The sequence below is a fragment of the Mobula birostris genome, chromosome 29 (genome assembly GCF_030028105.1).
Source record: "Mobula birostris isolate sMobBir1 chromosome 29, sMobBir1.hap1, whole genome shotgun sequence".
Taxonomy (NCBI): Eukaryota; Metazoa; Chordata; class Chondrichthyes; order Myliobatiformes; family Myliobatidae; genus Mobula; species Mobula birostris.
In genome coordinates this window covers 14,073,292-14,087,988 of record NC_092398.1, presented here as the reverse complement: position 1 = coordinate 14,087,988, position 14,697 = coordinate 14,073,292, and the positions used below count along the sequence as shown (strand labels likewise).

The following is a 14,697-nucleotide window of genomic DNA, read 5'->3' as shown; positions in this document are numbered from 1 at the left end:
ATGACTACTATGAGTATGATTGGTCAGGTAGTGGCCATTCATGTTGATGGATCCATTTATTGCTCTGTGTCACACCCTGGTGATGAGCTGGTCAGTAGCTATGGATGACTTAAATGTGTTCTTCTACTATGGAAGGCAAAGAATTAATGATAATGCATTCTCTTCCATTTCCAAATGTTATTCCTACTCTGCTGGGAATAAAGATGTGCACTTAGCTCGAAATCTCATCCCAGCCTTTGGTTTGGGTTCAGTCCAGTCCAGAGTTTGAGATCCGTTATTTCAGTTCAGTCCTGAGTTTGAGATCCAGTATAACAGTCCAGTTCTGAATTTGAGATCCGGTATATGTGTTTATGAAGGCACGCAGTCCTCTTTTTATCGTCATTTAGTAATGCATGCATTAAGGAATGATACAATATTGGATGCATTAGTGATAATTTTTCAAAACTCGTTAGATTGGATGCATTAGTGATAATTTTTCAAAACTCGTTAGATTCTGGACTAGTTCCTGAGGATTGGAGGGTGGCTAATGTAACTCCACTTTTTAAAAAAGGAGGGAGAGAGAAACCGGGGAATTATAGACCGGTTAGCCAAACATCGGTGGTGGGGAAACTGCTGGAGTCAGTTATCAAGGATGTGATAACAGCACATTTGGAAAGCGGTGAAATGATCGGACAAAGTCAGCATGGATTTGTGAAAGAAAAATCATGTCTGACGAATCTCATAGAATTTTTTGAGGATGTAACTAGTAGAGTGGATAGGGGAGAACCAGTGGATGTGGTATATTTGGATTTTCAAAAGGCTTTTGACAAGGTCCCACACAGGAGATTAGTGTGCAAACTTAAAGCACACGGTATTGGGGGTAAGGTATTGGTGTGGGTGGAGAATTGGTTAGCAGACAGGAAGCAAAGAGTGGGAATAAACAGGACCTTTTCAGAATGGCAGGCGGTGACTAGTGGGGTACCGCAAGGCTCAGTGCTGGGACCCCAGTTGTTTACAATATATATTAATAACTTGGATGAGGGAATTAAATGCAGCATCTCCAAGTTTGCGGATGACACGAAGCTGGGTGGCAGTGTTAGCTGTGAGGAGGATGCTAAGAGGATGCAGGGTGACTTGGATAGGTTGGGTGAGTGGGCAAATTCATGGCAGATGCAATTTAATGTGGATAAATGTGAAGTTATCCACTTTGGTGGCAAAAATAGGAAAACAGATTATTATCTGAATGGTGGCCGATTAGGAAAAAGGGAGGTGCAACGAGACCTGGGTGTCATTATACACCAGTCATTGAAAGTGGGCATGCAGGTACAGCAGGCAGAGAAAAAGGCGAATGGTATGCTGGCATTTATAGCGAGAGGATTTGAGTACAGGAGCAGGGAGGTACTACTGCAGTTGTACAAGGCCTTGGTGAGACCACACCTGGAGTATTGTGTGCAGTTTTGGTCCCCTAATCTGAGGAAAGACATCCTTGCCATAAAGGGAGTACAAAGAAGGTTCACCAGATTGATTCCTGGGATGTCAGGACTTTCATATGAAGAAAGACTGGATGAACTGGGCTTGTACTTGTTGGAATTTAGAAGATTGAGGTGGGATCTGATTGAAACGTATAAGATCCTAAAGGGATTGGATAGGCTAGATGCAGGAAGATTATTCCCGATGTTGGGGAAGTCCAGAACGAGGGGCCACAGTTTGAGGATAGAGGGGAAGCCTTTTAGGACCGAGATTAGGAAAAACTTCTTCACACAGAGAGTGGTGAATCTGTGGAATTCTCTGCCACAGGAAACAGTTGAGGCCAGTTCATTGGCTATATTTAAGAGGGAGTTAGATATGGCCCTTGTGGCTACGGGGGTCAGGGGGTATGGAGGGAAGGCTGGGGCGGGGTTCTGAGTTGGATGATCAGCCATGATCATAATGAATGGCGGTGCAGGTTCGAAGGGCCGAATGGCCTACTCCTGCACCTATTTTCTATGTTTCTATGTTTCTAATATTTCCTCCGGTGTGATATCACAAAACACAGGACAGACCAAGACTGAAAAAAACTAACAAAACCACATAATTATAACATATAGTTACAACAGTGCAACAATACCATAACTTGATGAAGAAGTCCATGAGCACAGTAAAAGTTCAAAGTCTCTCAAATGTCCCACGTCTCATGCAGACAGGAGAAGGAAGAAAAACTCTCCCTGCTGTACCCGACCACGGTCCGACTCTGAGTCATCCGAAAACTTTGAGCTCTGATCAGTTCTCCGACACCGAGTACTGAGCGCCATCTCTATCCGAACGATTCGACCTCCTTCTCGGTCGCCAACAGCAGGCAAAGCCGGGGATTTTGAGGCCTTCCCTCCGAAAGATTGCCAACCGCGCAGTAACGACAGCAGCGAATGAGCATTTCAGAAATTCTTCCAGATGTTCCTCTGTGCTTTCACGTCCCTTTCCATCAAATCAGAATTGTCCACAGCCCGTATTTAATGGATACGATATCATTTTTCACCGGAGGGCTGTGCACGCGCGGCATGCTGCTCTCTCTCCTCCCGCTATATGAGTCCAGTCCTGAGTTTGCGATCCGGCATATGACTCCAATCCTGAGTTTGAGATCTGGTATCACAGTCCAGTCCTGAATCTGAGATCTGGTATCACAGTCCAATCCTGAGTTTAAATCCAGGATTTCAGTCCTGTGTTTGGTTTGGGATCCAGTAATCAGTCCAGTCCCAAGTTTGAGACCCAGTATCCCTGTCTGGACCTTAGTTTGAGATCTGGTATCCCAGTCCGGTTTGGATGCTGTCAATCAGGTGGTCCTTGGTGTGTGTGTCCTCAGGTTCCACTTCCTGAGAGCTAGTTGCTGCAATCTGGTTAACAAGACATCCATTGTAGGTAGTCCCTGAACTTGATTAGAGCCCTTGGTCTGGAGAAGGTCAGAGTGGCTGGTCGGAGCACCGGGGGCGGAATGTAAAATGCGGGCCAGGACGACAGCAACCCCACTCTATACCAGTTCTGCAGGTCTGTGCAACATTTCACTGATTGCACTCCTGTGAAACGTCCTGTAAACGGCACAATGGAAGGGATTGCTTGTGGATGCTTTACACTCAATGACATATCATCATCATTGTGTGCCATGATGGGTGATCATGGCCTATCGAGTAGGATTGTTCTGGGCAATTTTTTCTCCAGAAATCTTTTGCCATTGCCTTCTTCTGGGAAGTGTCTTTACAAGACGAGTGACCCCCCCCCTCCCCCACCCGACCCAGCCATTATCAATACCTTTCAGAGATTCTCTGCCTGGCGTCAGTGGTTACATAACCAGGACTTGTGATATGCACCAGCCGCTCATACAACCATCCACCACCTGCTCCCATGGTCACGAAATCCTGACCGTGGGGCTAAGCAGGTGTTATACCTTGCCCAAGGGTGACCTATAGGCTAGTGGAGGGAAGGAATGCATTACACCTCCTTTGGTAGAGACGTATCTCCGCTCCGCCGCCCAGTTGCTACACTCTATGTCCCCATTAGATTTGCCAGCCCGAGTGAAAGCAGTGGCGGTAACAGGAGTTAAAAAGCACCAACGTTTAGCTTCAAGCAACCGCCGAGAAGAAAAATCATTGGACAAAAGAACAATGCAAAATGCTAGGGATCTTAAAGGTAACACAAAAAAAAAATCACTGGAGATACACAGCAAGGCAGGCAACAACTGTTGAGGGAGAAAATCAGAGCTAATGTATCAGGCCAACAACCATTAATCACGTCCCAGTGAAGTGCTTCAGCTGCGAAAGGATTCAACTGGCCTGCTAAATAACTTTCAACGCGGCCTAGTTATTGGTGGACGTTATTAATTTTCCTTGCACATTGGTCATAAATCATAACTTGGTGTGTGGGGAGGCTGAGGCAAAAGCTGGTAACAGGTTGGGGGCTAGTCATCCATCAAACCAGAATAGGGATATGCACAACACAGGAACAGGCCCTACGCCCATGATCTCACGCCAAACTAATTGAGCTAATGACACCTAAGCACCCTCTTGATTTCAGAATGGCCCGTATCCCTCCATCCTCTGCGCTTGCATCTAAACATCTCTCATATCTGACTCCACCGTGACCCCGGGCACCCACCGCTCTCTGTGTAAAAGGACCTACCCCTACATTAACCCCTGAGTTTTCTTCCTCTCACTTTACATCAGGAGATGTCAACCTTCCTTATGCCATGGACCCTTCCCTTTAACCTAGGGGGGGTCCATAGACCCCAGGTTGGGAATCCCTTCTTTAAATGCAGATATTTCAACACTGGGAGATGGGTACTGGCTGTCTATCTATACCTCATCATTTTACAAGCCTCTGTCAGCCTCCACCACTACAGGGAAAACAATCCCTTCTCCAGCATGACCACTAATCCAGGCACCATCTGGTGAACATCTTCTTCAGACTCTGTATAGCCTCCACAACCTTCCTATAATGTGGTGAACAAATCTAAATGCAGCCTAACCAGAGTTTATAAAGCTTCACCACAACTCCAGTTCAGCCATGGCGTTATATTGAAGCAGAGTTGACCTGGCGATATCTATTGGTTTCCTAAAGGAATATCACAAACTTTTAATAGCACACCTTCATCATCATCATTGTGTTCCGTGTCGCATGACAGTATCATTGTGTGCCATGTCATATGACATCATCACTATGTGCCGTGTTGTAAGACATGGGCGATCGTGGTCAATGACCGTGATTGTTCTTGGCAAATTTTTCTACAGAAGTGGTTTGCCATTGCCTTCTTCTGGGCAGTGTCTTTACAAGATGGGTGACCCCAGCCATTATCAATACTCTTCAGAGATTGTCTGCCTGCTGTCAGTGGTCACATAACCAGGACTTGTGATGTGCACCAGCTGCTCATACGACCATCCACCACCAGCCCCCATGGCTTCACGTGACCCTGATTGGGGGGGCTAAGCAGGTGCTACACCTTGCCCAAGAGTGACCTGCAGGTTAGCAGAGGGAAGGAGGGCCTCACACCTCCTTTGGTAGTGCCATATCTCCACCCCTGCCACCCTTCATCAGGGTTGTGGCCCAAAACGTCAACTGTTTACTCATCTCCATAGACGCTGTCTGACTTTCTGAGTTCGTCCAGCAATTCATAGGTGTTGGTCTAGCTTTCCAGCATCTGTTGTGTACATAACTTTTAGATAGATAGATACCTTATTGATCCCAGAGGAAATTATAGTGTCACCATAATATTACAAGTGCACAGATATAAATATTAGAAGAGAATTAGAAAAAATAAAAAATAAGTTTCCTCAAACAGTCTAACGGGGGGGGGGGGGGGTCATCACTTCCCTATCTATAGAGTGACTCATTCAAGAGCCTAATGGGTAAGGGTAAGAATGACCTCGTATAACACTCTGAAGCAGTGTGGTTGTCTTAGTCTATTCCTAAAAATGCTCCTCCGTTCAGCCAAGGTGGCACGCAGAGGTTGAGAAACATTTCATAGCATGAGGTTGCAAGACTAAACCAATATTGTCTTTAGATGCAAATAGAATTGACTGGAGTTTCTTTCCCTCCCCAGGTCAAGGTAAACAGGGCACGTCCTGGTCGTAAGGAAGCCGAGTGCAGAAAGCAAGGGGCATGGACATCGTCTGCAACCAACCGTCACAAGCAGACGCTGATTGGGGATTTTGTCGAAGAATAAGAATGTTCCAAGAGGCACAAAAAAGAGGGAGAGAGCAAAGTACAGGAGGATCGTAGGGAAGTCAGACAAGCAAACTTCAGTGCTAACTGGTTGTAAATTTCATTGAAACTTCACAGAAGCTTGAGAATTTTGATATTTTTAGGATTAGACAGGTACAATGGCGCCCTCTGATGTTGGATGTCCATAATGACTGGCTGTATTCACAAAGCAGGAACACCCTTCGAAAGAGGAACTTTCAGCACTAATGGAGAGGTGGCACCACCAGGAGTTCGGGTCAAGTGAAGGGTGGGTGAGAGGTGGTGTTCCAAGCCGCACTCTCTCTGTGGTCATGTTTTTTTTTAATTAGCCGGTCAGGTGAGCGGTTTAGGACCAGCGCCTGGCTCCTTGCTCCAATCGGGAGAAAGCACTTGTGATTCTGGTCACTTTGTGAAAGACTTCTGTCGGAGTCGAACGGCTGGTTTGCGAAAGTTTGCCGCAACTCTTTCAACTCCAGCCGGTGTTTCGCCTTGTTGTGGTAACGAGCAGGAAGATGTGGACACCACTGGGTCCGTCAAACTGCGAAGGCAAGAGACGGGGGACTGGTTGGGGCTATTCTCAGGTGCCAGAAAGCAGTCTGTTCGTGCTTGAAGTTCTGCAAGTTACTTTCCTAGGTGTGCCCACTGTATGTACGTAACGTTGCTTTTTTATCTGAAGGGGCACAGTGATTCAGTCATGGGGCATCCCACCTTAGTACAAGTCAGCCTGAAATCATTAGGCCTCAAGCCTCTTCTTTTATCGAACTTGTGGCAGTCTTGTGGTCAGAGCTGTCGTCGGTGTCGATTAATTTCGGGATGATTGTTTTGGCAACAGCCCAGGAATGGCGAAGGCTCTGGTAACTCCAAAAGCAGACACCATAGAACCTGCCTCCAGTCGAGTAGTGGCCTCTCAACCTTCTACAGTCAGTAGGTCTCTACTTGTTGGCTTTGGTTTGACCCTTACCCCAAAATGGTCACCAATGTGGCAGTAAGCCTGCATAAAGAAAGTATCAGCCATTCAGCCCATCGAGTCTGCTCTGCCATTCGTATGTTTCTACTCAAGTGCAGTTGGCCAAACAGCCTGATCTTTCAACAATGCTTACTATCTGAGGGGATACAAGGTGCCTTTCGGGGGGCAGGTTGACCTTTGAGACATCCAAGCATCATTTATTACCCATCCCCCAATTGTTTGGGGGGGTTAATTTTTCCACTTTGCATTTTCTGGATAACTTGGGTTGATTTTCTCTCTGGAGCGCCCCCGGCTGAGGGGAGATCTGATCGAGGTTTGCAAGGTAGGGAGGACAGAGAGTACCTGTTTCCCAGGGTTGGATTGTTTAATACCAGAGGGCATGCATTGAAGGTGAGAGGGGGTAGGTCAAGGGAGACGTGAGAGCTAACTTTTTTACTCAGACTGATAGGTGCCTGGAATGTGCTGCCTGGTATGGTGGTAGAAGCAATTACATTAGAGGCTTTTAAGAGACTTTTGGATAGGCACATGGGTATAAGGAGGATGGGGGGATATGGACATGGTGTAGGTAGGAGGGATTAGTGTTTGGGTGTTTTTGATTTGTTTTTTAGCTGGTACAGCACAACATTATGGGCTGAATGGGCTGTTCCTGTGCTGTACCCTTCTATGTTCTCTTTATTGACAGGAAAAAGTTGTCTTCCTGATCCGCGGTCTGCCATTTGGGGAGCGTGATTGGCAGAAGTGACAGGGGCAGGGTCGCGGGGTCAATGCTGAGCAGGAATGAGGTTAGGGAAGCTGTCGAGGCGGAGGTTGTCACTCTATTCTTGATCCCTGGCCATGATTTGTATCCAGTTCTTTAGGTCTAGTAGTCTGTGTGCAGTTTGCCGTGGATAAACTATCAGGGCTGGGATGGGGTGGGAGTATTGTTGATGTCTTTGTATTACCGTGAGGTACTGGTGGTCACTCCAGCAGCTCTGCTGGGCTGGGTGAGCTTGGTGACCAACTGATTACTGGGGAACGTGTGTCTTTATTCTGTTATCCATTTCATTAGTGCAGTTGGATTTACAGTGACCTTCCAGCTGCCGGGAATGTGCAGGTTGACTTTCCTTAGTTTTATGGAAGTGAGCTCCCTGTTCAGCCTGTCAGTGCTTCCAAAAAGAAAGTAGGGGCCAGTTAGAAGTTGCCACCTTCGCCAAGCCCTATGAAGCAAAGACCAGGAGCTAGTTGGATCGGGTTCTTCCTGGGGCCAGTGGTAATTATTCCCCTCAAAAGTCACAAAGTTCAACAGGGACCAAAGGAAAGTCGGCTGAACCCAAGAAGTGTCCTTGGGCTTTCAACAGGGACTTGAGGGTTTCCCCTTGGTTTGGGTCGCCGTACAGATAATGTCACCCAAGCTCAGTAGGCAGAAAGGTAGCTGATGCTTTAGTCCTGTGGGCACCGCTGGCAAGGGTGGGCAGTTGATGCCCATTCGTACTTGCCCCCCTCGAGAGCCCGCCCCTCCACTTCGTGTATCACAGCTGCCCAGTACTGTTGGTGAGAAAGCCCCTGAAAGAGGACCCAAGGACGATGAAGCTACAGCCAAGGTAGGAAGGCCTCCACCAGCTGGTTGCAACCTCATCCACAGGGTCTGCTCTAAGAATGAGCAGGAGGGGCACCAGTGACCGACCAGCTGCTCGCCTAAATATACCCCCAGAGCAGGGCGGCAGGCAGCATGTGGGAGTGACTGGGGGAGGCTGAGGGGGCAGTAAGTAAGTTATACCGTTTCGGCGCCTTCTCAAGGCTCCCGCCTGCCTTGTGAATACAGCCACAGGTCCAGCCGCCTTAAAACTCTGTTTGTCAACCTGCTGAATGTGTATCACAGCTTTTCTGCCGGACGTTACCTTTGAAAATGTTGCTGTACAGGATTATCACTCTGAATTTTGTAGAGCTGAAGGAAAATAAACTGAAGGCTGCAGCCAATTTTAACAGTCGACTGTGTGTTGATTGGAAAAGGAGTCCGTTTGCAATCCCTCCCTGGAGGGGAGAGGTTTCAATCCACCACCTGGGACGTCCCAACAATGCAAGAGGTGACGGACTATTGCATGACAGTCAAGCAAATAGTGGGAAGATTTTCATTGAGTGTTGTTGGTTGGAGGATAAACACTGACAAAAGGTACTAGAGTGACTCCTCATCAGTTCTTCAAAACAGATCCAAAACTGTTAATTTTCCTCCACAGACGCCGCCTGACCTGTTGAGTTTGAAGCACCCTCAATTACTCCAAAAGACTGAGGTTTGGTAAAATACTGAAAGGCTTTTATTCGCTGTACAATACGACCTCCACAGTGAGTGTCTGCCCCCGGACTGAGGGGGAGGGGCAAGGCGAACACCTTTATACAGGACTCTGTGGGAGGAGCCACAGGGGCAGTCAGCAGAGGGGTGTGTCCAGACAGGTAACCGAGTTACAACATATATACATGGTTTACCACAGAGTGCCTCCAGCATTTTGGGTGCGTATTGCCAAGGATAACACAGCCAACTTGACCATTTCTCTGAACAGTCATTCCGCCCACCTCTGCCACACAGTGGCCGCAGGAAGTGAGGAGTCCAGAAAATACACTGGCTGGATGACTCCCAACCTCGCTTCCCAAACCTGCGACCTCCACCACGAGGAAGGGAGAGGCAGCAAGCAGGTGGGCAGGGGTGCTCAGGGGAATAAATGCGGGGAGAAGAGATTAATCCTGAAACGAGTAAACGCAAGAGGTTCTGAAGATGCTGGGGATCTTGTGGATGGGTGTGGGAGGGAGGGGAATGAAGTACGAAGTTGGGACCCGATAGGCGGGAGAGGTAAAGAGCTGAAGAGGGGGAAATCTAATAGGAGAGGACAGTGGACCACGGAGGAAAGGGAAGGAGGAGGACAAGGGGGAGGTGTTGGGCAGAGGAGGAGAGGAAAAGGGCTGAGAAGGCAATCAGAATGAGGAATGGAAAAAGTGAGAAGGATGGAGAAAGAGGGAAATTAGCAGAAGTTAGTGGATAGACTTCAGTGAAATATCTTGTATGAAAGGTTGGCAGTGAAGTTCTCAATGCCAGCCAAGATGTTTGCGCTTGTCTCTGAAGTGGGAGTTGAATTTATGCTCGTTTATTTATTGAGATACTGTGTGGAATAGGCCCTTCCATCCCTTTGAGCCATGCCACCCAGTAACCCCCGATTTAATCCCAGCCTAATCACGGGTCAATTTACAACGACCAATTAACCTACTAACCGGTGCGTCTTTGGATTGTGGGAGGAAACTGGAGCGCCTGGAGGAAACCCATGCAGTCACGAGGAGAACGTGCAAACTCCTTACAGGCAGCGGTGGGAATTGAATCTGGGTCGCTGATACTGTGAAGCGTTGTGCTACGCTCTTACTCTGGGGACTTTTACATTCCTTATGGTTCTGTTGCGGGATGTGATCATGCCTTCACCAAGCCCTTGAACTGATGGGGGCTTTAAGCTGCCGAAGATGGCATTTGAAAGTCCATCACAATATATTAGATTAGATTAGATTATGAGGACACACAGTCCTCTTTTATTGTCATTTAGTAATGCATGCATTAAGAAATGATACAATATTCCTCCAGTGTGATATCACAGAAACACAGGACAGACCAAGACTAAAAGACTGAAAAAAACCACATAATTATAACATATAGTTACAACAGTGCAACAATACCATAACTTGATGAAGAACAGACCATGGGCACGGTAGAAAGTTCAAAGTCCCTCGAAAGTCCCACATCTCACACAGACGGGAGAAGGAAGAAAACTCTTCCTGCCATGCCGGACCACAGTCCGACTCCGAGTCGTCCGAAAACTTTGAGCTCCGACCAGCCCTCCGACACCGAGCACTGAGCACCATCTCTGCCGAGCACTTCGACCCCAGCCCTGGCTGCCAGCAGCAGGCAAAGCAGGGGATTTTGGGACCTTCCCTCTGGAGATTCTGGATTGCACAGTAGCAGCGGCAGCAAACCGGGCATTTCAGAAGTTACTCCAGATGTTCCTCCGTGCTCTCACGGCTGTCTCCATCAAATCAGAATTGTGCACAGCCCTATTTAACAAATACGATATCATTTCACTGGAGAGGCTACGCGCGCTGCGTCGCGTCGCCATCTTCTCCTCCCACCTCTGGAATTACATATAAACCAGAGCGCGTAAGGATGGCAGGATGGAAACCAAAAATGTCAACAATTCCTATCTCCACCCCCCTCCATAGGCGTTGCTCGACCTGCTGAGTCCCCCCAGCAGATTGTTTGTTGAGGAAAATGTGGGCTTTGTAACACACTGGAATCCTCTCTCTGATAGTCTGATCTCGCCTCTGCTTTCCATTCTCCCAGCCCAAAGCCGGGCACTGGCCATCTCTTTCATGACGGCGTCGAAAGTAAAATGAAGTGTTGCTCAGGAACGTGAAGTTGTAAATCTCTCCGTCCATCTGGGTGTCGCAAGGGAATGGAGAATCACATTCAGTAAAGTGTTTGGTCTCCCTGCCTAGTCATCCCACAGGGTTACTTGGGCAATGCATGAATTTTCACTGTTACATCACATACAAGACCATGAGATATAGGAATGGAATTAGGCCCTTTGGCCCTTTGAGTCTGCTCTGTCATTTCATCATGGCGGATCCATTTCCCTCTCAGCACCAATCTCCTGCCTTCTCCCCGTAACACTTCATACCCTGTCTAATCAACCGCCTTAAATATACCCAATGACTTGGCCTCCACAGCCACCTGTGGCAACGGATTCCCCAGATTCACCACTTCTCTGGTGAAAGAAATTCCTCCTCATCTCCATTCTAAATAGACGTCCCTCTATTCTGAGGCTGGGTCCCCTGGTCTTAGGAAATAATATGTTGTCTTTGCAGTTGGCATCTAGGTAATACTCTATGTTCAGAAGTGTGCTGTGTAACACCTTTAAATGGAACTAAAATAAACTAGCAGAATATTTAAGAATGTCTTTTCAGTGTTCTCAGCCTTGCATCCCAGATTTTCCAATCAATTGATTTTAATTACTATAATGTTGCTGGCAGCGTGTGATTATTCTGTGTCCAAGGGGTGTGAACGTCTAGCCTTTAACAGAGCTTTAACAGCAGCAGTTTACGCAATAATAGCATACTGTGCTGATCATGATCCTGCACTACAGATTCCTGTGCAGGGATATCATCCTCCCTGTTCCTGCTTTAAGGAGAGAGAAGTTAATTGGAGAAGCTGAAATTCAGATTAATTTATCTCTCAAGTGTAGATCAAAACATACAGTTCGCACTAACTTTGACAAACTAAAAGTTCTAAACATCTGAAACCTTGACAAGCTTCTGCAGATGTGTGGTGGAGATTCTGTTGACTGGCTGCATCACAACCAATGCCCTTGAATGGAAAATCTTACAGAAGTAGTGGATATGGCCCAGTCCATCACGGGTAAGCCCTCCCAACCATGGAGCACATCTACACAGAGCGTTGTTGCAGGAAATCAGCATCCATCATCAGGGACCCCCTCCACCCAGGTCATGCTGTCTTCTCACTGCTGCCATCAGGAGGAAGGTACAGGAGCCTCAGGACTCGCATCACAGGTTCAGGAACAGTTATTACCCCTCAACTATCAGGCTCTTGAACCAAAGGGGATAACCACTCAACTTCACTCGCCCCATCATTGGCATGTTCCCACAACCTGTGGACTCACTTTCAAGGACCCTTCATCTCATGTTCTTGGTATTTATTGCTTATTTGCCTACAGACACATGACTCAGTGGCATTGTTTCAATACTTTGGAAATCCACCTCATGATGGAAATCTGACAGTCATCTTGCAGGATTTACTTCCCCAACCCAGGAGTTTTTGAAAGGGAAACAAATCTATTGCTTAAGAATTCTGGACAAGCCTCCACCACTGTTCAGTAAGATCTCTGCATTCCAATCACTCATCCCCTTTACTGTATGATTCACATGTACATAATCCTCCAACATATCCAAAGATCTACCCAGCCTTCACTATGTTCAACGACTGAGCCTGTCTGCCCTCCAGTGCAGAATTCCGGTTGAGTGAGGGCATTTCTTCTCATTTCAGTTCTGAAGGTCCAGCCTTCCCGTGATTATTTCCCCCTCTCACCCACCATCTAATCATAGATCCACCAGCAAGTATGGTGGCACCATGCCACAAAGTTTCTTCTCTCACTCTCTCACTCTCTCTTTCTCTCACTCTCTCACTCTCTCTCATTCTCTCACACTCTCTCTCACATTCTCTCTCACTCTCTCTCACTCTCACATTCTCTCTCTCTCTCTCACTCTCTCACACTCTCTCACATTCTCTCTCCCTCTCTCTCTCTCTCTCTCTCTCTCTCTCTTCATCAGGAGGTCCTGCCGAAGAGTCTCGGCCCGAATCGTCGACTGTGCTCCTTTCCATAGGTGCTACCTGGCCTGCTGAGTTGCCCCAGCATTTTGTCTGTGTTGCTTTGGATTTCCAGCGTCTGCGGATTCTCTCTTGTTTGTGAAGGATTTCAAAGCTATCATTCCATAGATACAGAGATCAAATTTGTATGTCGTGCTCCAGGTATGGTCTCACCTGTATAAGTCTTCCCTGTAGAGTCATAGAGACATACAGCATGAAAATAGGCCATTCGGCCCAACTCATCCATACTGACTGTGTTGCCAGTGAGTTGGTCCCATCTGCCCTGTTTGGCCCGTAGCCCTCTAAACCTCTCCTATCCGCGTACTGATCTAGATGGCTTGGAAATATCGCTAATATGCCTGCCCCAGCCGTTATTTCTGACAGTTCACTCCAAACCATTTGCGTGAAGTAGCTTCTCCTGCTGTCTCTCTTAAATCTCTCATCTCTAATCTTAAAAATTTGTGCCTTTTTGTTTGTATCAAAACCTCCATTGTGCTTTTACTTCCACAAAATTAATTTGGCAAATTGTAGGCTATTTGCCCAATCATGCTTGTAGGTTCAGTTTTCACTACAGTCAGTCATGCAAGTTCTGGGTGGAGACTCAGGAATACCATCGTACACTCAAGATGTAGAAGGATTCTTCACTGCTTTTTCTGTAACAATTTTCCTTTTTTAACCAGTCAGGGTCGTTAGCCCTGAGCTGAAACCCCAAAGCTGGAGGACAGGAGGACCGCTCTGGCCTGTACCCTTTGACCTACCAATGGACAACCCTACCAAGGGCCAAAGCACAAGAGCCCTGACTCCAGCCAACATAGCTCTCCGGGTCATTGAGTTATGCAAGCCTCCAAACCCTATGACAAGGTTGTGGTCCTCTTGGTTATGGAGGACTGTCATTGCTGCCCTACACACCAGTGGTGTAGCAGATAGTAAATAAGTACTTGTAGGCTCCTTGAAAAATATTATTAGTCCTAGTAGCCATCATGCACCCACAATGTTGTTTATGCAATGATTTCACGTTATCTCTTTTCCCCTCTAAATAATCCAATATCAACTTGTCTTTGCAAAATACCTCTGGTGGAAAAAGCCCAAACCCTTACCCTAACCCTAACAAAGACCAACTAACCTTCACTGCACCCCGACTAACACCTCCACAATGACTTGTATAAGGAGGTGCAAGATCCAATAAAGGCAAGTGTTGGACCTGGTTAATGAAGGCGTGGGCCAGATCAAAGTGGCAGGGTTGTGTGGCACTGGACCTCGAGCAATGAGATCAGGCAGCACAAGAGGGATAATTTTCCCACTGCCTGCATAATCACATCCTAAACCTCACAAAGAGCTCAACAGAAATGTCAGAAAACTGGGCTCCAAGGAGCACTTAGCTGAGGCGAGCAGACATTTGTCCATAAGACCATAAGACATAGAGTCATAGGAAAGTACAGCTCAGAAACAGGCCCTTCGGCCCATCTAGTCCATGCTGAACCATTTAAACTGCCTCATCCCATCGACCTGTATTGGGACCATAGCCCTCCAGACTTGTCTTAAATGTTGAAATCGACATTGCATGCACCTCTTGTGCTGGTAGCTCACCACCCTCAGAGTAAAGAAGGTTCCCCTCGTGTTCCCCTTGAACGTTTCACCTTTCACCCTTAACCCATGACCT

The 14,697-nt window shown here is 47.2% G+C and overlaps 1 protein-coding gene across 3 annotated transcripts in view; it reads left to right on the top strand.

The window, feature by feature from the left end:
* The window catches only part of nkain1 (sodium/potassium transporting ATPase interacting 1), an 883,832-nt gene extending 875,236 nt beyond the window's left edge, over positions 1-8,596 (top strand). For all 3 annotated transcript variants that reach the window (XM_072246605.1, XM_072246607.1, XM_072246608.1), the window contains one exon: positions 5,543-8,596. In XM_072246605.1, coding sequence (XP_072102706.1) covers positions 5,543-5,574 — 32 coding nt within the window. In that variant the 3' untranslated portion in view covers positions 5,575-8,596. The remainder of the gene's footprint in view (positions 1-5,542) is intronic.
* Positions 8,597-14,697: the final 6,101 nt, after the last annotated feature.